This window comes from Phaethon aethereus (assembly GCF_964289735.1).
Source record: "Phaethon aethereus genome assembly, chromosome: 9".
NCBI classification, from domain to species: domain Eukaryota; kingdom Metazoa; phylum Chordata; class Aves; order Phaethontiformes; family Phaethontidae; genus Phaethon; species Phaethon aethereus.
The window spans coordinates 11,347,503-11,375,383 of NC_138585.1; the positions used below are offsets into that span (position 1 = coordinate 11,347,503).

Genomic DNA, 27,881 nt, shown 5'->3' on the forward strand with positions numbered 1-27,881 from the left:
CACTCCCTAGGCCATTTCTGCCTTTGCTGAACCGTGAATGAGTTCAGTCAGCCATCATCAGATTCAAATTCATGAGACACTTCCTCTGACGAGCTGTTCCTGTGGATCCGGCCATCACTTTTCATGCTGTGAAAAGTCTTCTTAAAGGCCTCCATCATGGCATGGGCCAGCTTCTTGGCCTCCAGCTTGCTCTCACACTCTACAGCATGGCAGTCCATCTGGTAGGACAAGTCATCGTTGATCTCCCGATAGACCCAAGCAAAGATGTTTGGGCTGACATTGTGGTCAGCAGTGCAGTAGGCTATACGTGCTACCTGAAATGTATCCATGTGGACTGTCGCCTCGCCTTTGAGGTCCAGATGATGCAGCCAGACTTGGAAAGGGCGAATTTCCAGAAGGGCATTAGCTGGGTAAATATCCTCCCTGGCGAGCGTGTGCTTCTTCCATAATTCAATGACGGGTTTTTCTGTGCAGCCTGACAAAAATTGCATCCCTGTTGTGGAAACCTTACCCAAATATGTAACCTGCAAAGAAGAGCAAAGGTAAGTGAAACACAGACAGCAGACTCCAGTGTTGCTCTCTGCCATCCCAGAGAATTTTCCTTTATTTGCAAAATAAAAGCACACCCCCAACCTGCAAACTCCCCAATTTCCCCATCATTTTCAGTAAAAGTTTTCAAACTGCTTTCCAGATACTGCTTTTTCAGATGCTGACTTCACCATTCAAACCCAGATGTTAAAAATGTTCAGTCCCTGAGTTTCAAGGAATTCCACTCTCTTCAGCTCCCCTGGAAAGCCCAGCCCATGACTCTAAGCTCATGTTAGCAAGTCTAAGCACTAGTAGAACAAGCCCCAGGTAGCTGTGATGCTACCCCACCCCTTCTTTTTCTTTCTACTTTGTTCAGATGATTTGTATCATATTTCAACATTAATATTAGGAAGACTGAGACATTCTCAGTTTGATAATGCAAGGCTGCAGGGGGTCAGAAAAGCATGATCACGGCAGAGGATTTTAAACTGTTTGGATGGGGTTTTTTTTCCAAAATGATCCTGTTTTTCCGCCACTTCTGCTGTTTCTACTTAAGTATTAAGCCAGGAATAGCTCTAAGCTGGTCAAAACTCTATCTTGGAGCAGGGCTGAGAAATTTATTGCATCAATTTCAGAAAATATGCTGTTAAAAAAATCTAGTAATAAATCTATCTCAGTTTAATCACATCATCTCTGTGCTTTTCTGTCTAGCTCTTCAATAAATATCCTGTTATCCAATCTGCACAGGAAAGCAAGGTGGTTTTAGTGCCCTTACTTTATTTTGTTCACCAAAAAATCAAATTCACTGAGAGGTCCATTCAAAAATTCTGTATTAAGGCTATGCAGAAACAGTCCCCTAAATCTGTGCAGCTGCTAAAGAAGCTTTCTTCCACTTACAACTGAATGGAAGATTATTTTATCTGGGAAAAGGGATTTTCTCTAGAAAAGACAGATCAACACCATATAAATACAATTATGCAGATTATTCTATTTATTGCTATTGTCAGAACGGTGTATTTAAGAACAAGTATATGAAAGCAAAATTGCTTCTAATTTGTCTCTTGCAGCAGTAACTGCTTGAAATGGAATCTTGTGCCTCTTGCTTGATGTCTTATAACCTCATGTGCATTTTACTCAAGGCGATTGGAGGGGGAAAAAAAAGTAATCACATGCACTTTCAAAACAAATTTCTTCAAAATTCTGTATTAAACACAGTATCAGCTATTTTTATTTTGTATGTGCTTTAAGAAATGCAAAGAAAAAAATACGGGATTTCCACATTTAAATACATTTTAAAAAAATCATACCCACAAGGAGTACAGGATTTGTATTCCATGCAAACAAAACTTTCCACAGGAAAAATATTTTGCTGCAAGCTTCATAGGTTTTGTTAAACTCAGAGACCGAAACTAAGCCATAATTAAGGAAAAAGCTTACAAAACATTATTGGAAGTCCCCTTGGCTTAATCACGCCTGCCAAAAAAGCAGTTTCATAGCACTGATATTTCAAAATGGGAAGTCTTATTCTTTGCCTATAAATATTCATGCTTTGCACTGGGAATATGTTAAATCTTATAAAGCTTTATATTTTTTGGAACAGTGGGAAACACAACAGCTATAACAGTTAACAAGGCAAGACCTACCAGTGGTTTGCTTTATATTATTTTATTAGTGATGAGAGTTGAGATCCCTGAAGTACCGTAGAATAACTTAAAAGAAAACCTCAGAGCTCATAGTGCCAACTAAACACATACAAACAGCACATACAAGACCAAAGAGGAACGTGTCTGCAAAATACCGGGGGTATTTCAACATATATCCACAGTCATATCGCTTTGGAAAGATCAAGATCAGTGCGCAAATCTGCACATTCAATATATTCTCTGAAGGTTCGCTCAGCACCGTTTCAGGTTCACAAGCCAGCTAGCAGAAGACTCGCACACACTGTAAATTAACCGAGAGTTTGCGGTTAGATTCAAAGCTCACTGCAGTAACTAACAGAAGTCCTCCACTGACTTCAAAGAGATTTGCACAAAGCCTTTAAACCCTGAGGAACAGGGAATTAGCCTCTTGCTCACGCACTCTGTCACTGCCCAAATACGCTTCCGAGTCCCTGGCCGCAGGAGAGACGCTGCCACCACTGCAACACTCTGTGCCCCCAGCCGCTGTTTGGAGAAGTCCAGCACCACTCGGAGCAGGCAGAAACAAGCCCCTCTCGTTAGTGCACAACAGTGAACGCAGGGAATTGCTTCGTTACGGGCTTGGCTGCAAGAGGAAGCTGTTGACAGCACGTGAGCTGCCCTGCCGCAGCGGCGGGAGGAACGGGAGAGGGGAGGAAAGCAAAGGCAGCCGCACGCCACGTAGGAAGCATTACTGCCATTACTACAGGTCTTCCCAGGCAGTCGGCACTGCTGAGCTTGGTGCTGCAAATTCACCCCTCGCACACAGAGCACCAGCTCCTCAGCACGGACGACTCCCAAGTGCTGCTTGGGACACCGCCGGCAGCTGAAGAGCAAGACCGGAGCGGGTTGTCACACGGCAGTGAAAATTGAGTTTAATGTTCTCTCCGTTCCTTCCTTGCCGCTAAGTGCAACCCCCTGTTGGCCATAAATCCGTGCGTGGCCTGCCAAAGTGCGAAGTTACAAAAAAAAAAATTATTTCCTTACAAATAAAGTATTTGTATTTTACAATGAAAAGCAGTGAATTACTCTGAAAGCAGCCATGGCAAAAGTAACTAATAAGAAGGATGGGATGATGGCTTGTTGATCAAAACGGGATGTAATGGTCTGATTTACTGTCCCAGTTCTGTCACAGTATAACTGTGTAGGAACATTTGGAAAGTTCCTTCCTTTAACACTACTTTGCATCTCCATTATATAAATTTCATTTTCCTTTGAGGACACATTCATAAATATTTATAAGGTGTTTAGACATTACACCAAGGAGTTCACAGGAGAGAGAATAAACAAAACCTCTGGTTTAGAGTCTCTCCTGTACCCTGTCTTACATAGAAACATCAACACCTACTAATGTTGTTATTTTTGTTTCTTTTTAAACAAATTATCCTTTTTTTTCCTAGTTGAGATGTAAGCATTTCACAAGAGTAGCATTAGTGAAGCTCTTAGTGCAGACAGATGTCTAACATTTCATAGCTTTGTGGTCCCCTGCTAAATACAGAACAGGGATACAGGGACTGGCAAGACACCTTGAATATTTGTCACAAAAAAGGCAGCATCCTGTCCAGCACAAAGTTTTCTTCATGGTTAAATATCATGCACATGTTATCCATTACGTATTAATCTAGCTGGAGCTGGCCAACTAGTAAATTAGATACTAACATTCACATAATTGCCGGGACGGTACCAGTATGAACTAAAACTGGCAAAAGATGGATTTATAAAGCACTTCTGCCTGAGCTCTCAGCTACAAGGTTATTCCACAAGTGACACTCTCTGCATTTCGGGTCCTACTTCATCATGCGTCATGGCACATCCACCTTTATTTAAATGCCCTGAAACCACTGACCACACACATCACTAGAGTAAAGCTATTACCGTACAGCCATCTTCCTTTCCATGTTTGCCAACCAAAGATCAGATTATTCCTTCCATTATCAGATGGTCAAGAAAATTATTTTGAGGCAAAAATTCCCACTGGTGGTCTTCTCCATTAAAATCGATGATGTCTCATCAGTGTGGAGCCAGCAGGAAGTAAAAAATAAAAAAAAATTCCTCTTTAATACTTGTAAGAACCAGATGTGAAGGGGGCAGAAAAACATCATCATTGTTATTCGAATTATTAATATTATTATCCTTATTATTATGTGTGCATGTGCAAACACATGCTGAAGAAGTGCCTGAACAAAATGAAGTGTAGAGCCTTACTAACCAGAGAGTGATCATTGCCAACGACTGGCAGTAGCCACAGCTCAGGCTGAAAGCCGCTTTGTGATAATACAGCTCTGGACAGGGGTCACTTGGCAGCAAACATCAGTCCAGGAAGACGACTTATTTGTGATAGCATGGCAAGTCTTATACCAAGTGTCATCCTACACACACCGAGGCCAGTAGCCACATTCCCTCCCCTCTAGCCTCAGTGCAAGCCCGAGTATCCACAGGCTGGTTGTAACGTGTAAATTATCATCAAGCTGTTGCAGCCTTTACTGGTTTTGGACACTGTATTTTAAGTGAGAAAAGGAATAGAAAAGCCAGCTCAATGCCACCATATTAACCTTAAGCAATAAAGACATTTACGTATCATATGTTCTTCTGGGGTAGGGACGTATTTCTTTATGGCACTTTCAGTCCTTTGGTTTGTGTGTTCCATCTTTCCCATGGATTTCTGGAATATAAAACTCACAACAACTTCTTGCGCACATTCTTTCCAGCCTTTTTATGGCAAACTGGCATTTTCCATCCGAGCCTTAGCACCCTGGCAAGCCACTGTCACCCAACATAACATAAAATACACTTCCACGCTTGCAAACATTCAAACCCTTAGCAAAAGCCAAGATGCTCTGAGGAGCTCCTTATTCCACTCTAGAGACTTGCCAACACCCGTGTCAGTATCTGACAAAACTGTCCTCAACAGTGCCTTTGCCCTTTCATAACACAGCTACTGTCATCTGACATGTGGAGACGTCTCATGTCAAAGGACATGAGGATTAGTCGATGTCATCTTTCATGCACTGTCCTGGACACACAAAAGCACCTGAGTATTTTGACATTGTTATTTTCAACCCCTTCAGTCCAGTAACGTATAGTGAAAATATCTTCTAATAACTGGACTCAAGAGCTTACCAACTTTGAAATGACCAACAGAGCAGCTCCCATAGACATTTTCACTTCTAGCACAGCACCATTCGTCAGAAGTAATAAGGGGGTTTTACTTTCTATACTCTACTTTATCATTGACCTCACATTGTTTACTTGGAGCTCATATGACATAAAGAACAGCTTAGCTCCTGCATGTGTTGATCTGACTCTGCTACGGACCATAAGTCCATGCTGCTCCTAACTCACGAGCCTCAGTTGGGCACCTGAAGTTAGGTGGCCCGATTTCTTTTTCTCCCTCTGTTCCCTATCCCCAGTCCATAGACTACCATTGCTCCAAAAAAACAGATCCAAGTTGTAAAGATCTGTAATTATTACATTACACGAGGGCAGATGGTCTCTTGGCAGAAGAGTCTGGCACGGGAACATATACGCACACAGGACTCTGGGCTCTCTCACTATTCAAGACCATGATCAAAAGACCATATGGAAAATTAACTACTTAGTTATTTCTTTATATAAAAGTATTTCTTCCACACCAGATAATGTGGGTCTTTGTCAACAAAATTAACACAGAAAATGAAAAGATTAGAACAAATAGAGCACTGAACTTGAGCCAGCAGGCATTTACTCTGCATCTTTGCAGTCACCACAGGATGCCCTAGAGGATCTTTAATCTTTTGCAAAACTTAGTAGTAGGCGGCAGTCTCTTTTGTCAATCTGTGCTTTAAAATAAACATTCTTTTAGCTTCAAATCTAGTCTAGTTGCAACTGATCATGCTTGATCCAAGGCAGTAAGATAAAAGGTGAGGCAAGCAAAGGTAACAAGACATTTTCTTCCTGAAATCAGAAGAATTTCTCCTGTAGCAACTTCAGGACATGTGGTAATGAAAAAATGATTGGAAGGGTCTGTACTGAAAAGTAACTTTATCCCAGCCAAAACCAGGATAAAGATGCACACGTATAGACCCTCCAGTCAGCAAGTAAACCCTCAGCTTGTCCCCGCCAAGCAAGAAGCCCCCACCTAAAGATCAGGTAAACTTGCAAAAATATTTAAGAGGAATACAGAGAGGACTTGAAGAAAGGAGCGGCCAAAAGCAGGTTTGGGAGGATGCACGTCTTGTTATGAACTGCTGCTGGAACACAGATAAACATGCAGACGCTCTCTGGGTTAGCAATACAAAAGCACAGGCAGGATGAGAGAGCCCCAGCTTCACCCAGTCTCCATGCATGTATTGTTGAGGCCAGAACAAAGCAAGCTTGATCTCCACATCATTCCAGGTCTGGAAACCACTGCAAGAAGCTGCTACTCAGAAAACCTGCGCTTGGGCCTCCCTGTGCCCCAGCAGCTGGCCACACCACCAGGCACTAGGCTTGGTGAAGTCCCAAAGCTGTCTGGACACAGCCTCATATCCTCCAGTGCCTCCAAAAGGCATCAGAAGATTGCATTAGATGTGGCGCTGGTGAATCCCGAACATCACCTTTTTTAGTTCAGAGACAATATATATAAGAAAAAATAAGAGGCATGTTTCCCCATGGCCACTGCCACCTTGAATACGTCCCCGTCACACAGCATGTTACCCTCCCATCCCCTGGCCACAAAGCTTTGGAGAAACTCGCCCAGAGGAGCCCTGGGCAGGACCCACCAGGACGCCTGCTGCTCCTCGGGGCTGGGGGACACAGTGCAGCGCTTGGAAAGCCGGCCAGGAGACAAGGTCGCTGGTGGGGAGCTTCGTTGCAATGGCAGCATGCCCAAAGCCCACAGTGGGTGGCCAAGGAAGGTCAGGGCTCACCAGAGTGTCACACAGCTTTGAGCGCTGAAACTGGATTTTTTTTATCCACAGCAGAGCTGGGATACAAGTGGGACAGTCCTGCAGCAGGCTGCCCGGCAGCTCAGTCAGTCGTGGCACATACCTCATCTCAGTAAAAGCAGATTTAGCTGTAGACTCATTTGCAACATCGTTAATTAACACGCCCAGCTCCTGGCGCAGGGGGAGCGCTCGGTGCCAGCCAGGGTGCCCGTCTCGCCGCACCACTGTAGCTGCTCCGCTCTCCTCACCCTCAGGCACAGCGACTCTGCCTCAGGCTGGCAGCTTTGGGATTTAGAGCCAAAAACTGCTTTTTGGCTCTGGAGGAAAAACAAAAATATCCCAGACATTCCACTGGATCACTGAGCAAATACCATGAGCTGCATTCAAGCAACGTTTGCTTAAGTAAGACCCAATAAACTCACTCAGTTAAGGAAAAAGGTTGCAGTTTCCCTCTGCCCGCCACTGCTTCCTCACCCACACTGCCCACCATCCAGCCAAAGCCTTCACAGCACACGCACGAGGGTCTTTGTGAGAACTGCGGGGCTGCTCAGCACACAGAAATAATCAGTAAATGTAGTAACATGGCTTACAGAAATATGTGAAGAACTGTTTTATTTTGGAGATGAAATTCAGAGGGAGAACAGACTGAGCTGGGCAACCGTTTAATGGAAAATAACCATTGACTCTGACAGCTGCCGTCCGGTTTAGGAGGGAGGGGAAAGAAAGATCAGTACTTAATGTCGGATTTATTCCAAGGAATCAAAGAGTAGCTCCAGAAAAAGCTGGAAGCGTCAGCATGGCTTCAACAGTTAAGTCAACAGCCAGCATCTGACTCCTCTAGTGGGAACAAAGCTGAACCTAAGTCTTAAAACAATGATAAAATTCCCCCTCGAAAACAAAAATAATAAACAAGCCCAGCAAGACATGCATTCAACTCTTTACATCTTCAAAACTCCTTCAGAAAAACAACCACTGGGCAGCCGCTGCTCTTGCCCTCCGTCCGTCCGTCCCCACCGCCACGCTCGCAGCAGCCCTTCACAAACACCTTTGTTTCCCCACGTGCTCCTCAGCTGTGACCGTGCCGCAGATCCTGCCTTAGCTCAGTCCCAGGAAGGGTCCACCACACAAGTGAAGTGTAAAGTGATAGCGCAGGGCAATCGCTTTGGACGTAACTCAACCCTCCAACTAAATCCCTTTAAACGCACAGAGCTCTTGTTATTTTTAACCCATCATTATTCTTCCAGGTTTTACAGCCCCCGTGCTTCCAGGTAGCTGTAACAGGTGAAGGAGAAGGAAGAGCTGGGGCACTGTGAAAATTCCTTTTCTTGAAAAATGCTCATCCACAGTAGAAAGAAAAATATATTATCAATTTCACTGCTGCTTCTGAGCTTAACACGGCAGCAGGCAGAGCAGATGAGTTACTGTGGTCCAGGGTGGGCGTCCCAATGTCCAGTCCCTCACCTGCCAGGGAAGCATCTCAGGCATGGGGCTTTTCTGAGGGAGGGCAGAGCTCACTCACGAAGGACCTCTCATTTCTCAGATACTGAGCTGGACAAACACTGCAGGGACTGTGGACAACAGATGTCAAGCACAGGGCACAGCTCTGAGATCCTGGCCCAGCTCTGAGCAAGGCACCCAACAGCACACAGACATCCCAGAGCCCCACTTCCTGGCCAAATAAAACCCCAGTCCTCCCAAAGCAGAGCTGTGCCAGACCTCCCGCTGATGGTGCTTTGGCGGGGGGGGAGCATAAGACAAAAGCCTCTCTGCAGAGTGCCCAGAGGAGCAGAGCCCTCCTTACTCTGCACAACCAGCCCCATCACTGACATCAACCCACACTGAGAGAAAGGAGGGAAAACACACTGACATTCGGCAAGTTTAAGATTTAGTAAATAAATGTACTGGAATAGAAAAGATTTACCCTTGATGGCTTAATTTGTAAGCTCTGAGAGGGACAAAAGCAAACAAGAAAAAGCCCACTGGCTCCACAAGCCAAATAGCCAGTACAGGATAAATAAGGCAGCAAGCAGAGCTCTCTTTTGGAAACACAACCCTGAGAAATGCAATGGTCCAAGCTTTTCACCTTTCATTACACCAGGCTGCTGCTCAACAAGCCTCTTTATAAACTACCCTGGGTATTAAACTACTGTCCCCAGTTAGACCTAAGAGCATATAATGTCTATCCAGTGACCAGGAGCCTGACTAACTGGCAAAATGGTTAACCAAGCCCAAACACAACCTCAGCAAGAGCCAGCTCTGCTCCCTGCAACCTCCCATTAGCAACAAAAGGATTGCCTCCTGCATTTCATTTTCCACTGGACAGGAAGCTCTCTTTGTGGTTTGGCTTGCGGGGATGAGTCTGAAATGAAATCAAGTGGAACTGGCAAACTGCAGCTAGCTTGCAGTCAGAGACACTGGGGTCCTGGTGCGAGTCAAGGATTTACACTGCACTATTTAAAACTCAAGAAATCAATTTCATTCTAGCAGCGATTTAAAAATGTTGTACTGCAAGACATAAACTGAATGAACAAATACATCGATCATACACAACCTCAGCAGGGCTGCTGGACACCCTACTGTACAAGTGGATTATTACTTTTATTCCCAAATATTTTCTTTATGTGGCTATTTAGATCACTTTCCTCCTTTGTCTCCTTTCATTGCCTCACATAACTTCCTTTCTCTATGTCCAGTTACCACTGGGTTGAAATTAATTCTTGGAAAAGCCAGTTGGTTTCCCCCTTCAGGAGTCTGCCCAGGGCGAGGAGAGATGTGGAGGCAGCCAGTGAAGTGAGAAGAAAACCAATCCACACTGCAGTCACTAGTTGCAATTACTTGAAGTTTCCTTTACACAAAGTCCTTCCAAAACCTCTCCTCTGCCACCTCAAAACCTTCACTTTGAGAACATCCCTTCTGCCAGGAGAAAGTGGTGTAAGTTGGTATGATCATGATCTCCCCCCAGTCATCTACCTTAATGTTTATGTTCAAATTACACACAAGCTTTTTTCCTCACACCTTCTTTATTTACAAGGGGTTGAAACTGAAGGTGGAAATCTGATTAAGCAACTCATCATGTTTCAGAGAGCTTTTTGGTCCTGGGCTCCTCACAGCTTGTTGTCTCGTAGCAGAGGGAAGGAGCGCATGGACGAAGGGGGAGCAGGCTGTTTGCTTTGACTTTGTTCCCCTTCCTTTCCAACCCACAGAAAGCTCACTTTGGCACCAGTCCTACAAAAACTTCTCAAATTGTACTTAATGGAGCATGCAAAGAGCAAGTATGGGAATGGCTAACTTGGGCTGCTGTTTCCACCGAGGCATGTGCATTTTACATACTCTCCAAGACTTTGAACACTGAAGTACTCCCAGAAAGCCATGCAGAGTGCACGTTTTTCAGGATCTTTAACGGCTAAGAGATCTGTCCTCAACGTTCCCTCTTTGAGCATTCCATTTAATTCATTTCCTTTAGTTCTTCCTTTTAAAAGAAGATGCCAAGTAATAAACTGAACAAAGCCCTTGTTACTAAGACATTCAGTTCTGGAGACCAAACATCTCAACTGCACTTGCTTCCTGGCACAACTTGACAACACCTGAAATTAAGAGCAGAAGGGAAAGGAGCCAGCTTCAGGGTCCACTGACGATGACTACAAATTGGGTTTGTATTTCAAGAGAAGTGTCAGGCCTACATCACAGAAAGAACAGAAGAAAAATAATGACAACTAAAGCATTTCAGTCCTCCCTCCCCAAGTGCCATAAGACCAGCAACGTTCAAAAAAAGAAAAAATTACGAAACAAACCACAGACACAAGAGACTTACAGCAGTGGCAGTACTTACTCTTTCTGCTATCCTCCACACACTGCAAATGAAACGCATTCCCTGAAGAGAACGGGGGAAAATAGAAGTATGACCCCCCCATATAAATGTAACTAGACCCACATCTGCAAAGTCTCCTATTAAGGTACTTGGTCATTAGTTTTACTTCTCCTTCATGCATCACTATGTGAAATGAGTTCCATGACTTAGCAAAACCCTTAGAGATTTCTCCAGCTCTCACAAGTTTTAGCGTCTCCAGGAAAAGTCTTATTCAAAGGCTAAAGAAGAAGAAATACAGTGCCTACACTGGGATTGGAGCTCTTACACTGCAGCGATGAAAAATAGACTTTGCATATTTCAACTTAATAAAAAGGACTAAATACATTATTAAAAAGAAAATACAGTTAAGCAACTCTTTTTTATTGCTAAATGAGCCCTTAGATAAACATGCCTGATTTATCATTTATGTTTGTTTGTGTTACCGAATTCTGGATCAGGGCCTGCACAGACAGAAAGAATACAACGTCGCTGCCTCTGAGGTTTATGACACTATATTACAATTTAACCAGAAATTTCCCACTCAACAATGCAACAGTATGTTAGCAGACTAAACAAAATATTTTGAAAGAACAAATATGTCCCAGAGAGTATAATGATGGAAGACAATAGTGCCATACAGTTTTTAATTCATTTCCAAAGCCATGGTTCACAGTGCCTGCAAGGTCCTGTTTTCACAATGGATTTAGTGCTTGCCTGTGCTTTCAATACAATACTTTCCATTTGGATAGTGTCTTCCCAACCAGCACAGAAAGATCTGAAAGCAATCCTTGGCCCCTGTGAGCATCCAGTGAATAGAGTATTCATGCAGGGTACCTGACCTCCAAAGAGGTTCTGTCTCCTGGGCATTTCTCCAGGCAGCAAGAGGTCTTTTGCAGTGACACACAGGGAGCCTCCCTCCTTTTCCGGCTAATTTAACCACAGCATCACCTGTGCACCTCTCCAAAAAAAGCTACATTGCCTCCAACCCGTTCTCTTGGCATGTGTTTCATCTGTAAGGTGAGCTCATCTGTATGAGCCTACATAGCAGCCAGAAAGCACAGTCCTTAACCACCTGGAGCAAAAACTGAGACATGGAGACCTCTGTGGTGCTAATTTTAGCCAAGATGAAAGGAAAGACCAAGCCTTGGTTTGGTTTGGAGAGCCTGGAAGGCGGCACTCCAAAGTGGAGGACTGTCTGGAGGAAAGAAGGGGGGGGGGCAAAGGTTCTCTTCTCTGGGGGCAGCTCTACTTACCACTGCTGCAATTTAGATCATCTGTTACAGCAGCTTGCCCCCACTACAAACCAGACGGCTGCAGGTCAGACCCAATCACTATTCACACCAGTTGTACATCAAACTCCAAGGAGCTCCATTCATATCTGCAGTTCATCTCTCTGGTATTACAGACGTCATAGCTTTTACAAAGGGCAGAAAATTCATTTTCATAGTTTCCACTGGCCCTGAAGTTGACTTTGCAAAGACAAAAATCTATAGTGAATAGCCCTGCTGTTGATCTGTTTGACAAAGGACAAACCAGTGCAAATTTTACAGATTGAGGGAAAAAAAGAAACTACTTATGATGCAAATAAACAAGCCCTTCACTGTTTTTCTTGACACTTGTTGTCTTTGTGCAACAATAAATACCTGCAGTTAAAAATACAATAATCAATAACATTATAAAAAGGCCCCAGTCTTGCAGTTCTCAGACAACCAAAACTGCCATCTGGATTTAAAAAATTGCTCCAATTTATATTTGCAGAGGATTTCTGTAGTTGTATGAATAGTAGGAAAGAAAGGATATAAAGATACAGTAGCAAAACACAACGGTGGGATCAATACTGATTCAGAGCAACCGCTGGACCTGCAGAGCATCCCATTCATCTACTCTCCATAGCCTATGTTGCTTTAGGAGAAGTTAGGGTGAAAGAAATACAACAGCAGCTCCACTCATTCCTATTTTGTCTTCCTCTTCGCAGTCAGGCAGTTGCTGGGACTACACGGCCAAGCCATAGGGAGTAGAGAGCCTACTGGGTGCTTTGCCACTGAAGCTCAGACACCTTTACCCCAGCTGCTGCTTGGCCTACCTGGGGACGGAGGGTCAGTTCTCGATAACGCAACACCAACCCTCTGGAATCACTCTTCAGCATGACAACAGAATACAGCTTCCTAAAGCAAAGAACATTACAGGCTGCCTATGACATTGCCTCTAAGCAAAATACATCCATCCTACGAAGCACAGGCCATTCTGTAGCATAATAAGCTCAGTGAGGTCTCACCACCCAAAAGTTAACATATTGCTAACTCTGACTGCAATATATATCTGGTAAAAATCTCAGAAGTCTGATGATTGTTTTCCATATAAACAATTACTTGAAGATGTTCCATTAACAAGGTGCTTCACAGTTGTAACAAGTAAATACTTAGTCTTAGCCTTTTCATCCCACAATTTTCCATATAGTTATTAAAATTATTTAATAAAATAAGCAGATCTTGTTAAGAGCTTAATAGTCCTTGATCATATCAAAATAAGAGTCCAACCAGTGCAGCACTTTCCAGTATCAGGCAGAAAGGGAAGAATAAAGAAGCAGGGTCCGAACTGACAAAGCAATGGCCAAGACTGGAATAAACTGCCCACAGGGGAAGGTTTCTCTTCCCCAAACAGCAGGAGCCAAATATTTCCAGGCATTTCAAGAAAGCCCATGGGTTTAGAGTGCTCTCTCCCTTTGCTGTGAGATACTGACAGAGAGATTTTCAGAAGAGCACAGACAGCAACACGTGTCGAGCATTTTAAGAAAAGCTGACCCCTCTTTCAGTATCTAGAAACAGAGACAGAAATTTGGCAAGAGAGTATAGTATGTGCATTAACAAATGAGGAATTACGTGTCTTTTAAAATTCTGTAGCTTTCCCCATCAAGGCTGGAGCAAGCAAAGCACTCCTGTTCCTACAGAGCCTGATACAACACTGGTATGAGACACAGTTGTACTTTCACTCACAGGATAAGCGCCCTTGGTAAGTCTCTCCTAAGAGTCTAGTTTCCTACCAAAGCTGTTATTACTTTGGTTAAATACTTTTAAATAGAAAGTAACCTATATTTTAGGTTTAATTGTGCATAAGCTTAAATATGACAGCACAATAGAGAGAAAACAGCATTTTGGGTAACACAGGATTTACTTTAGATTGACTTTATGCTAAAAATGTAGATATTTACAGTAAAAGCACACACTATATTATTTGTCCCCTACCACCTGTCTCTGGCCTTCCACTCTTTTCGTATGCTCCCTCTTAATCAAAACAAGTTAGTATCTCTTGTTGGGCTGAAACTAAGTAGAAGATTCTTTAATTACAGTGCAAACCCACAAACAGCATTGAAGTTCAGGCCATGTATATAAAAATCAAATCTAAACAGGCCAACCTAGCCATTCCTGTGAGGGAATCTTCTTTACAAGTAAACATCCTGCTTCCACAAGAAAATCACACCCAAAAAAAAAAAAAACCAAACACCAAAAAAACCACCAAAACCAAAAAACCCACACCCAAACACCACCACACAAAAAAAACACACCAACCCACTACATCAGAAAAAAACACACTGCACACCCCGCACACCCGCCCTGTGTTTCTTACTCCAGGCAAGCGCAGCCAGCACATGATGTTTCTTTGAAGGATCTTGTCTACCTTTTCTTTCCCAAGGAGAAAAAGCTGAAACAGATGTTAGTCCCCACCTGAAAAACCAGGTACTATGGCAGACAATATAGATTATAATATAGATTATAGTTTGTCTTCATGTTTTGTCATTAGCAGGATTTTTATTTTTATTTTAAAATAGATACATATATAGATACAAAACATATATGTACAAACATAGATACAAAACAACTGCATCTCCCTTCTCACAAAAGCACCAAAGAGAGATTGTAAAAATCTCCACATTTAAAACAGCACAGCAAGAACAAGCCAGTCCCATGTCAGCAAGATCACACAATATGCACTAGTAAATTGGACCATAGCCCTTCTGGGGATGGACTCACTGATGCTCAGAAATGGCACTAATGCATCATATTGTAATGCCTGTCACAGACTTACGTTCCTAAGATCCCAAATTGTTCAGCAGTGCACATAGCTTCCTATCTACATGCACAAATTGGCAGTATGCTATTCTAACAGGATATGATATATATGTACTACAAAATAATTCCATTGAATTATTTATAACATCTTTCTTCTCAAAGAAGCATTTAGCAGGCTGTATCATTAAAATATAAACAGCAGCTACCTACATGTCTCTCTATACCCCAAATCCAGAGTTTAGAAGAGGAAGTGATGAACAGTATTACCAAGGGAAACTGCAAAGGCAATTTATGAGCAAGCAGTGTAATTAACAGGAACGGAAATTGGGCTCTAGCAGCCATGCTCAGAGTGCTACCCTTGCAAAAAGAGACATGTTTTTCCAATGGCCGCGGTGCTCGGGACACTGTCTCCCTCACAGCATAGTGTCATTGGGAGAGATGGCTCCCAACAGCACGGGGGAGTGCTGCCCTTACAGCACCATGTCTGCTCACGCCCACTCACTTTGCGGAGCAAATCCTGGCTACAGAAACACCCAAGACTCAGCAAATACAAAGGAGAGGTATTCATGAAGCAAGGTAACTTCACTACTTTCTTCATCTGCCATCTTTCTTGCCTGCCATTTGCTCTGCTTCCTTCCTCTCCTCCCAGGAAAGCGCAATCCTGGCAATGGCCAAGCGCCCCACCAGCACTGCCTGCACCGCCCGGGCGATGGACATAGGTGTGAGCAGCATCTGCTCAGCGCAGAGCCCAGACAGAGTGTGGAAGCTATGAAAACCACAGCAAGTGGGAACTTTATGTAGGGAAGACCAGAAATGTGTGGAACTGGGAGAGAGCCACAACACGACCGCGAGAAAGCTCTTGCTGGGTATGCAGCTGTTTCCAGGACAGATCGCAAACCAGAGTACACCCTTCACAGGGAAGTGCGTGGATGTCCCTGGATGATCCATGAGGGTACTCCTAGGCTCCTTAGAGCCACTCAAATGGAGTTAATGTGGTCATAAACCAATTATTAGAATGAACACTGAAAGGTTTACCCAGGCATTTTTAATTTAAGATATTGGGAAGAAATTCCATGGAGTGGTCCAAAGAAAGTTTATCTCAGGGGTGGGTCCTACCATAGAGGATACCAGCCAGAAAGCTAATAAAAACAGAGAAGCTGTGAGATCCCAGTAGAACTGCCACCTGTGCTCTCCTGAAGGTGGTCCAACAGGATGACAACACAGTACTACATGCCAAAGCAAAATCCACTCTCCATTATATAAGGCTGCTGCACTTTGGAAAAATACAGAATCAGCACAATCAGCTTTAGCAAGTGAGAACTTGAGAGAAGGCAAAAATCACTTTGGCTGCTACTTATAGATTGGGTTTGGACTTGTATTACAAACTGTCTGAGATCAGGAAATCAAACATTCCTCTTTGACGTAGAGCACAAAATGCTCTGGAGTTTCTTTTTAAAATGAAAACTGCCTTTTCCTTTTATGCTTTAGGCAAAGGAGACATAACGTCCTTCATGCTTTCCAACACTTAAAACTCTTACACGACACAATGTCAGGTATAACCAAGATCTTGCATTTGAGCTAATTAAAATCAAGGATGCAACGGCAAGAACAGGTTTCATCTTGCTTGTGTTATTCTCCAATTCCAGCAACTCAGCTGCCACCTTCAGGCACCTACTTTTTTTGAAATGAAAATGAAGTAAACACACACACTGTAAAAGAACAGAACAGAAATTTGTATCCAAGGGTGTCCTGCAAGTGTGGAAGAGGAGATAAAGCTCTGGGCTTTGCCAGATGGCACAATCGTCATCTTAGGCCTGGAAAAATTCTGCAAGAATCAACAAAAGACTAACACAGATCCTTCCATGTAGATGGATAAAGCCACACATAGCAGCTTTCATAACCCTTAAAGACTATGACTTCGGTACGTGTACAGTCACTCTCCCTGATCACGGCGTAACATGTTACAGAATCCAAACTCTTATAATCCCAGTTTCTTCTACTTCATATGCACTTCTCAGCAGATCATTCTCAGATGAACAAAGCCCTAATCACACCTGAAGGACATTATCACATGTATAGCACTGCTGGAAAACCAAACATCTATTCTGAAGGCCCGCCCTGGTTAAAACTAGTCATCGCTGTTCTCTTTTCCAACAGATGATCAGCTTGAAGTTACTGGGAAATAATTGTTGTTGGGTTTTTTAATTAAAAAGATAGACTGGTGTCCAACTCTTTGATAGCAAAAGAACAGACAGCAGGAACTCACTAAGGTCACAGAGCAAAAATGCCCTTGGGCTTTCCAGTGCTCCATGTCAGCCCATGTGAATGTACCATGCGTTTTGGCAGTAGAACATAGCAGTGCCCTTCCCTGGTCCCTTCAGAGTGACTTCATAAAAGGAAAATGTGATTTTGACACCCTTGAACAAGAAAAGGTGTAAAAGCTGGTCAGGATACCTGGGCCAGAGAGAAAACCAAGGGCAGAGCTGTGGGCCCTGGTAACACACATGAATGCCACAGAGGGAAAACAAAGTCTTCTCCTCAGCAACAGCAGTAGTAATACTTTTCAAAAAACTTTACGAGTCCTATGATACCGTCTTCTTTGATCTATCATAACAAAGATAAACCAGCCAGTAAAACAACTTGAAGCAACTGCAAAGCCCTGGTTCATGGCTTGAATACCCAGTTGTCATATGGACGTCTATCTGAAGTATTTCATACTGCCCTGAAGTTACTTCTAGCCGTTGCCTAAGAGGAATGTTGTTTGGGCTTTGACCCACTCTGCACTTGGTCACCAGCGTTTGTGAAGTGGAAGAAATCAATACAATTTTAACCTCTGGTACAGAGCACAGAAAACAGAAACATGGCAGCCAGCAGAGTCCCTTGTGCACTGATGTCTGCCGTTCGAAGCAATCCCTGTTTTTAATGATGAAGCCTTTTTGATGTCTACTACACCTTCTTCAGCTGCACAGTCCACGGCCACTTGCATTGAAGGACTTGGACTGAAATGCAAATCTGGAAAGGTCACAGAGACCCGACAAAAAACTAAAACAGGCTTCATAAACTGTGTTTTCAGAGTGGAAATCTGTGTTCAGTACATGCAACTAGACACCTGATACACCAGGTTTATGAATGGTGTGGTAGTACATCAATGCCACACAGGGAAATGTGGGACTACTACAGTATTTTCCTTAATAGATGACAGCAAAGCCACGGAGCCATATAGTGCATGAGAACCAGGAGCCAAGATAAACACAGTGCTTGTCCTTAACGTAGCTGAGGCACCATTGTAACAGCTGTGTTGCACCTAAACCAAAAGAGAAAGGGATCAAAATCCATTCTGCTGGCTTATAAAGTCTTCTGTCATGATCAAGCCTATTAGGAAGGAAAGCTAGTGGACATACAGAGACAACACACTTGTTTGGATGAGTTAGTGAGTTAAGTGTAGGGAACTTCTTGTGAAAGGCATGTGTAATCTCCCTAGGCTGACAGAGGAGAAGGAAGGGAAAAGGATGCTGTATACTAAAACAGAGCAACCAACAACACCTGGAAATCCCAAGAGGTCAGATGAAGAACTTACCATTGGTAAGCTTAGCACTGGTACAGCTGCAGCATGAGTGTGACCACCTTCCCAGCTCCTAGTCACACCCCAAAAAAAATTTCAAACTACCATGGTCTGGCCTGTTGGGGAGGATGGTGTGGGTGGGTAAGTACTACCCTAGGCAGAGACAGCAGTGGGGAGCCCAACCCTGACCACCCCCACCCTCCCCCACCTAGCACCCCACACTGCTGCCATCTTCACTCAAACTAGACTGGAGTAAAAGTAGACCCGTACCCACCCTGTCTCCTGGGTGGTGGGCAGGGTGCTCAGGTAGCGAGAGGTGGGGGTTCACACGCTGTTGTCCCATCTCCCAGCACCAGCTGCCAGAGCTCCTCAGTCCTTGGGACATGGGCTTCTGGTGTCTTTGTTTTAAAAAAACAAACCAAAACAAAAAACAAATCCAGAGTGGTCAAAGTATGTAACATCTCAGCATTTTATAACCAACGTATGCTAAATGCTAAAACTTAAATCTATGCTGAAATGTAAATGTATGTTTCTGTTGTGTAACTATCAGACACTACCAATAGAAACTCATGATAGAGAAGTGAAGGAGTCCACCAGGTTATATGGGTGGAGTACTAAAGGTTCACAAATGTTTGGCTTAAGGTCCTGAATGCCTCTTTCAACCCCTAAACCATCACTGGAAATCAGGTTCAAGAACAGAAACTCAAGTGAAATTAGTCATACATTTTCTCATGACAGTCCATTGCTACTTAGAAGGAAAATATGCAAGTAAGTGTTTTCTTCATTTGTTGAGATAAAAATGAAGAATGGCTTCCCTTCTTAAGCCTTTAAAGGATAAACTATTTCTGCTGCACTGCTGTTAAACCTGTTTTATTGTTCTACTACCATGAAAAAGGAACATCACACTTCCAAAATGATTGCAATTATCAGTCATTAAGGGTGCAGCTCATAATGCAGTACAAATCCCTTATAACATATTATAACTTCAGCTGATAATGTTTAGCTTTATTTCAATTAAGCAATACCTTAGAAAGTAATGGCCTTTGCAACTTGAATATAAACCAGAAAGCATACAAAGATTTTGTTCTTGAAGTGTTTGCATACTAATCCATAGAGTATTTAATGATACAAGACGACAGCCCCCATGGGTACCCATATACAGTACACAGTCACTTGTGAGATGAACTTATATAACTTGAAAAGAATCAAAGATTCCTGAAAATATCAAGTCAATGGAAAATACAATTGGCATTTGCAGTCCAAAAAAAACTGTAAGAAAGAACTCTGAAACTCTGAAATTCAGTCCTGGTGTGATACAGCCTCCCATCACAGGAAGCTGACATTTAAAAGACTGTTTAGAGAAAGCCGGATGACATCGGTGCCCAGTGCAAATTTGTAGCCACACAGTGGTGTGAAGCTGCAATCATTTATCCCACTCGGGGCTGTGTGATCACCCCCAGCCATGATGTGAAACAAGGAAGCAACTTGCAGTGGATGGGACCGACTTTTCCCTCTTTTTCAAAAACAGTCATTTAACTTAACAATGCTCTGCGACAGACATGCTCCAGAGGGAATCGTAATTCTTAGATGTAGAGATATCCCATCTTCATTAGAAACTGCAGCTCCATCCAGTGCATTTACCCAGAAATATTGCTAAACTTCCTCTTCCAACAGCTGCCTTCACTGTTACATATGCAAATAGTAGGTTGGAGTTACCCATTAATCTCACAAAAGAGAATTAGATGGATGTTCCATAGTTTGAATAGTAATTATAATATGAGCTTGAAACTGTTCACAGTAATAAAAATGGCTATAAACAATGCTAGATCCACAGAGTATGATGGATGATTTGTTATGACACAGAATAATGTTTTAAATATTGCATTGCCAAAATTCCAGCACACAGGATCATATTCAAATTTAGGGTAACTCCAATTCAATTCACACCAGAGGTTTGCTTGACCTATAATATCTTAATTTAAAAATATGGACACAGCCAGTTGCCTACAAATGGTTTTGCCAATGAGGTCAATTAAATGTGATGTTTTATTTGAATTTTGCTTGATTAAAAACCAAATCTTGGGCAAGCAACTGGGAGGTTTTGGTCCTGTAAGTGCAATGTAATTTCAAAGTGTCAAAATTAATCTTGGAGCAACGCTAAAGTGGGATGAAAAAAATAGTACTGCCCAAACAGCATTAGGTTATATCCATAAATGGATGCAGAAGCTTGAATATCTGTCGCCAACACCAACACCCTTCATAACGGCACCTTCTGGGAAACAAATATTCTAGCAACCCAACCAAATACCATTTTCAATGGATATCTTTAAACTTTAACCCACCTTTGGCAACCAGCTATTTTTTAAGATTCCTCCTACTATTTTTTTGGAGTAAAAATGATGGAAAGATGTTGGTTTATTTTTGTTGCTGCTTGACGGCTAATCAAATTTTATATTTATATTGTACTGGGATAATGAAATATCAAGCTGGCTATTATAAAACATTTCTGAAGATAGTAATTTAACCTTCAGCAATTCAATTTGATTCAATGGTGTCTACACACTTTCAAATAATTGTATTTTAGATCCTTGCAACCTAATGGCAGAAATAGACCCTTCCCCTGTTAGATTGCTGGGTCTGGAGTGCCACTTGGTGGTTGTAGTAGACACCGATATAACACCAGTCAAGTGGACATACAAACCATCAAAGTAGTCTAGTAGAGTCTACTGTTTGGGATATACTAGATTTGGAAACATACATTCTGCAGTTGCTTATATAACAGCCTAACACAATAAGAAACATTTTTCTTCCTCTCATAAACTCTGGTCATAGGAGTCTGGTGACAGTCAACACACCCTCGGTGAGCTGGAGAACCTCCAACTCTAAAAGCCAAACCTCTCACCTCTCATGCAAAAAAAAGCAGCTCCAGAGCCAGGCTGTAACAAGCATGTCCTCTGTGCACCGAGCACAGAGAAGGACCTGTAACACATCCTCACCAGTGGGTAACTCTGGATCTTGTAGCACAGAGGAGCTTGCATTTATTTATTTATTTTAACCTAAACAATCAGTTTCTTCACATAAGCTGATATGCCTATGTTAAACAGAGAAGGAATCAGAAACTAAAACGGGGCATGCAAACTGCAGTTTGTAAATCTGGGAGCATCTCATTATGGTACCACTTGTACACCGCCATCACAGGACAATAAACTACTATTTATTTACTTGCAGTACCTCGTAACTCCAAGCCAGTGCTGAACTTGCATCACGCTGATCTTGCTGGTCTCAAGGACAAAGCACTCCCTGTTCCACCAGAAAACCTCAGCTTCCTCTTACTCAGCTGCCTCCCAGACACTGAGATGCAACAGGGATTTTTGTGTTCCGACTTGCTTCCTTACAGAAGCAGCAGCCACCAGCAGCAGCACTCACGTTCAGCACAGGCACCACACAGCAGGCAGGTGGTAAAGGAAAAGATGGACAAAATTAGTTTAGGCACGACCCACATCTTTGGTCCTTCAGAGAATAAGAAAAATTTCAAGTAACACTACAAAAATTTGAGAACTTCCTTACAATCACCTGAGTTAGTTGCACTGTTCCGTTTCCTCTTGGATAGTGGGACTGGAGAGCACAAGTTAGTATCTTGTATGAAGAATCTTAACTATAGAAATTAGATTTTATTATATCAAACAATGTCAAACATCCATTATTGTTCATATTTTTACTGTAAGCTTTCCAAATTGCTGGCTAGCCTCCCAGAACATTTTTACCTCTTGTTTTCACTCAAGGAGAAATGGCTCATGGTAACATTTAACAAATCTAATCAGAGTGCACTTTCATGATAAATATTACTATCTGAATAAATCCCAACGAGATCAAATTAGCTGAATATTCAGCCTTCTTCTATAACCCATCCACATCAGTTTAACGAAATGAAAAAAATACTACTTTATTATAACTTGGTATCAGACCCTAAACAACTGTCGGATACAACATAAAGCAGGAAAAGACAATGAATTGACAATGAATTCTTAATTCAACAAGACATTAACTCATCCTGTATCAATCCATGCCACTGGGCAAGGTTGCTGCCCTGACATGACTAATACATAGGTGTCAATCTGAAGGAACAAGAAGCTGCCTGCGAAGCCAGAGTTGCTGCATGGGAGATGTGTACACACGTGGGAAAACCCCAGAGGCTCGAGAGCTACTGGAAGGCACGTTTACACTGCTGACTTCAACTGCAGCCTGGGATGCTGGAAATATTTACAGTGAGACAAAGTAAGGTCACTATAACTGTGCCTGCACTGTGGCAGCACAAATGTATTTCTTTTTAAAAGGAAAAAAGAAAGGAACAAGGTAAAGTCATCAGACAAAACCCACATGATTTTTGTAAGAAAACTGGGAGCTCACTGTTTCCTATGATTTCATCATATAAGGGGCCACGAGAAGCAGCTCTTTGTAGCACCATTTTCTTAAACCAGAGGGTTAGAAACAAACAGTGACTGTGTGCCGAAACCACACCATCCTTCCACAGAGGAGGTGCTAGCAGAGCCCTGAAAGATGTCAACATTTCCACCAAATCTGCTACAAAGCCATCACCTGGTTTTGCCCTCAAAGACATCAAAAGCAGTTTGATATTCCAAAGACCATATTCCAAAGACCTTTAAATCCCTATTTCCTAATAAAAAATGTCATCTGAACAGTGAAATTCTGCAGGGAGCTGCATCCTGTGTTATTCAGCACTTGAAAATGGAAAAAATAAAGGGAGATGATTTGCTGAGAGCACGTGAGCCACACACCTGAGATCACAGAATCACAGAATCACTAGGTTGGAAAGGACCTTTAAGATAGTCAAGTCCAACCATTAATCCAGAACCACCATGTCCCCTAAACCATGTCCTGAAGCGCCACATCCACACGTTTTTTGAACACTTCCAGGGATGGCGACTCCACCACCTCCCTGGGCAGCCTGTTCCAATGCCTGACCACCCTCTCAGTGAAGAAATTTTTCCTAATATCCAATCTAAACCTCCCCTGGCGCAACTTGAGGCCATTTCCTCTTGTCCTATCACTAGTTACTTGGGAGAAGAGACCAACACCCTCGTCGCCACAACCCCCTTTCAGGTAGTTGTAGAGAGCAATAAGGTCTCCCCTCAGCCTCCTCTTCTCCAGACTAAACAACCCCAGTTCCCTCAGCCGCTCCTCATCAGACTTGTGTTCCAGACCCCTCACCAGCTTCGTTGCCCTTCTCTGGACACGCTCCAGCACCTCAACATCCTTCTTGTAGTGAGGGGCCCAAAACTGAACACAGTATTCAAGGTGCGGCCTCACCAGTGCCGAGTACAGGGGCACAATCACCTCCCTACTCCTGCTGGCCACACTATTCCTGATACAGGCCAGGACGCTGTTGGCCTTCTTGGCCACCTGGGCACACTGCCGGCTCATATTCAGCCGGCTGTCAACCAGCACCCCCAGGTCCCTTTCCGCTGGGCTGCTCTCCAGTCACTCCTCCCCAAGCCTGTAGCGTTGCATGGGGTTGTTGTGGCCAAAGTGCAGGACCCGGCACTTGGCCTTATTAAACCTCATACAGTTGGCCTCTGCCCATCGATCCAGCCTGTCCAGATCCCTCTGCAGAGCCCTCCTACCCTCCAGCAGATCAACACTCCCACCCAACTTGGTGTCATCTGCAAACTTACTGAGGGAGCACTCAATTCCCTCATCCAGATCATCTATAAAGATATTGAACAAGACTGGTCCCAGAACCGAGCCCTGGGGGACACCACTTGTGACCGGCCGCCAGCCGGATTTAACGCCGTTCACCACAACTCTCTGGGCTCGGCCATCCAGCCAGTTCCTCACCCAGCGAAGAGTAAACCCGTCTAAGCCTCGAGCCGCCAGTTTCTCCAGGAGAATGCTGTGGGAGACGCTGTCAAAGGCTTTACTAAAGTCCAGGTAGACAACATCCACTGCCTTTCCCTCATCCACTAGGCGGGTCACCTGGTCATAGAAGGAGATCAGGTTGGTCAAGCAGGACCTGCCTTTCATGAACCCATGCTGGCTGGGCCTGATCCTTTGGCTGTTCTGCAGATGCCCTGTGAGCACTCTCAAAACCAACCGCTCCATAATCTTCCCTGGAACAGAGGTCAGGCTGACAGGCCTGTAGTTCCCAGGATCCTCCTTCCGGCCTTTCTTGTAGACGGGCGTCACATTGGCAACATTGTGATGTGACATGTGCCACAACCACATTTCAGGGAGGCTGAAGTCCAACCAGTTTCATGCTTGGGAGGGCAGTGGTGGGCTGAGACAAGCCCACAGAGGCCACTGCCATGCGGACAGCAAGTTGTGCTGAACTGGTTGAGTGCCCAATGTGTAGCAGCAAGCGGAGCTCACCAGCTCCTTACGCTTTTCATACGACTTCAGCAAAGTGCTTAAGCACAGGAACCCACCACATACTCTTTGTATAATAGGAAACATTTACTTTTGTGAATGATTATAAACAGAAGGCTCTTGAAAGAGCTTACTCTCCAACAGGACCCCTTAAATATTTACATTCTGCGGGCTGATGTGCAGCAAGGAGTGTTTACTGCCGAGGCTGCTCCGACCCTGCTAGATGGGGAGCTTGCACACAGCACACGGCTGTACTGCATCTGTCACTGCAGGGGCTCAACTTCGGAAAACAGGCTGCCACAGTCCAGCTTCTGCCTCAACTGTTCCTCGAGTTCGTTTGCAAATAAGCAGGACATGGCTCAGCCACCGTCTCAGATGCCTCTGAGCAGCCCCAAATGCATGCAGCTCTGCCCTCCACGTCGCAGCCTTCCCGACTCAACAGAAATAATTCACTGCAACAGACAGATCTTAAGGGGGTTTTGTTTTCTTTTTTTTTTTTTCCTCTAGGAACTGAAGCTGGCTGTCAAAAGCAGCTGCTAATACAGTCCTTCCTCCCCTCCAAAATGCAATTAGTATCATGGTAAGCAAGAAACCGAAGATGAAAATGGGGAAGGAATGAAACAGGGACATTTGAGTCACTTCCGTGACATGACTGAAGCTTTTACTAATTCTGAAAGTGCACAATGCCCATTCACCAGCCCATTTTTCAGCTTTCCATTTAGAAAGAGAAGCAGATATTTACCAAAAGCAAACAAAAATCCTGAAAATTCACAATAGATGGTTCCTATTCTGAGACAGCTCTAGTTTATAATATTTTTTCTTTATGGCAATTTAATGACTCATACCATGTGACTCTCCTCATTCCTAATGCCTGCTGCTGAAAACTCCTCTAGAGAGATAGTACTTGGATGCCTGAGGGAAAGTCAGAGAGAAAGACAACTACAAAAAAAATAAATCATGGGAGTCATCATTTTCTGGTGAAGGCTGCACTGAAACAGATAAAACTTCCCTTGCCAAGATTAGCTCATACAGTACAACATATGGGGAGATGGACAGATCTCTTTACATGGGATGATAGGATGAATCTTTCCATCAGATATATATGCAGACATATATGAAATAACTTCTTTGAAATCAGCTGAATTACTTTGGAATCACAGCTAGAAATCCACGACCTGAAATGAGTTTGCTCTGTGACTTGGGAGCTGGAAAACCCAAACTGATTGTCAGAGAGAAGGTGCATCCTCTTTTGGGATAAAGCCAAGAACTGTAGGAAGAGGAAACAAAACCAGATGTTATTGTAGTATAAAGACCCATTAGTTATTAACTAATTTCATGCATGATAACCTCTTAAGCTAAAGCTGTAACTGTCACAAATTGGTCCTCTCCTATTTCATCATTACAGGTTATTTCATTCACCTTGGCTAAATATGAGCCATATTTTAATTATTGAACAAAGTTGTCATTAAACCCAGATCTTTACTTCCATACATCCCCTAAAGAACACACAGCAGTCCTGAACATTTTGGTATGGGCTGTTTTATATCACAGCAGCTAATATAGTTGCCTCCTGCTCTCAAAACTTCAAGTAATAAATCTGTTTCCACAAATGTGTATTATCTCACTGCTGGCCAACATCTCTGACAGCACAGGTAAGTGAAGATGTTTTATACAGTACATAAAATGTGAAATCAGAGATCTATCCTGTGGAAATCGATAAAAGCCACACAATTTCACAACTAGGCTTGCAGAGATTCCTCAGGGATTTCCCTGGAGAGTTATGGCTAAGAATTTAAAAATGGAGAATATTGTAAAACCAATGCTAGGGCATTTTCCAAGTGGGCAGATGACTTAATTTAGATCATAACATTGCTATGACTCAGTAAAACATCCGTTACAGCTAAATAACTGTAGAAGCTCTTTTTTAAATAAGCCTGGCTCATGTTCTTTGACCAGCTCTGCACAGCTTTTGACAGCCAGCCAAGAAAACTGCTACGAGCAGGTCGCACGCTCCCCTTCTGCCCACCAGCACCCGCCTCGCTGCCCTGCGCCTGGGGACCTCACTGCACTGCCCTTCGATGCGCGCTTTGCCGCACAGCGTCCCACCTGCGCTGGCTGGATATCCTCAAGTCTGGCTGCAAGGTACCTGCAGGTGGATCACAGTATGGTCACATCCTCCGTGATCCCCCTGCCATGTCCAACAAGGCAGAGGAGAATGACCCAGGTGGCAATCTGCAGGAAAACTGGAAGGAGAGCTGCATACCAGCAATTGCATGCTGAAAGAAACTCTGCAGAGAAGTGGTGGAAAATATTTTCCATGTTTTTTATCTTCCTCATGAGACTGCAGAAGTCACACCAAAAACCTCTGGCTCCCACTGAGAGAAACTAACTGCGCTCAATAGAACATGCCTTTAGAAAGAATTGCACAGAAACAGGAATATATTCTGCCATGGGCTGTGTCTGAAAGCAGCAAGACTACCAGCCTGTTCGTTTGCAGGCTTGATAAATTGCTATAGGAAATACATTGCGGAGGTGAGCCCCAGGCTTCCCCCCTCTTCTCCAGGGCGGTGGGAAGCAGTGGGGTGCTGGGACCAGTTGGTGCGCAAAGGACCATAGACAGACCACGTGCACTGCGCTCCTGGTGCTGCGTTCACACCTACTCCCTATGCAATATTGAAGGCTGGTTGGACATAGAAATCTGCTGGGATTACAATTTTTCCTACACTCTACTACCCAACATTTTAAAATATCTGGCTTGGTTTGACTGTAGTTACCCACTTCCCCACTGCCTGCTGTGACTCCCTATCCAGAGCACCGACTGCCCAGAGGCAGATATGGACAGAGAAGAAAGTGTATCCCTTCCTCCTCCGAGCACCAGCTGATGCTGCCCATCCCAAGCAGCCAGCTGAA

General features: G+C 43.6%; 1 protein-coding gene across 1 annotated transcript in view; it reads right to left on the reverse strand.

The window, feature by feature from the left end:
• Positions 1 to 47: 47 nt before the first annotated feature.
• Positions 48 to 27,881, reverse strand: part of PID1 (phosphotyrosine interaction domain containing 1) — a gene marked incomplete at both ends in the record, with an annotated part of 89,679 nt that continues 61,845 nt past the window's right edge. Inside the window, one exon of the mRNA XM_082003552.1 lies at positions 48 to 524. Coding sequence (XP_081859678.1) covers positions 48 to 524 — 477 coding nt within the window. The remainder of the gene's footprint in view (positions 525 to 27,881) is intronic.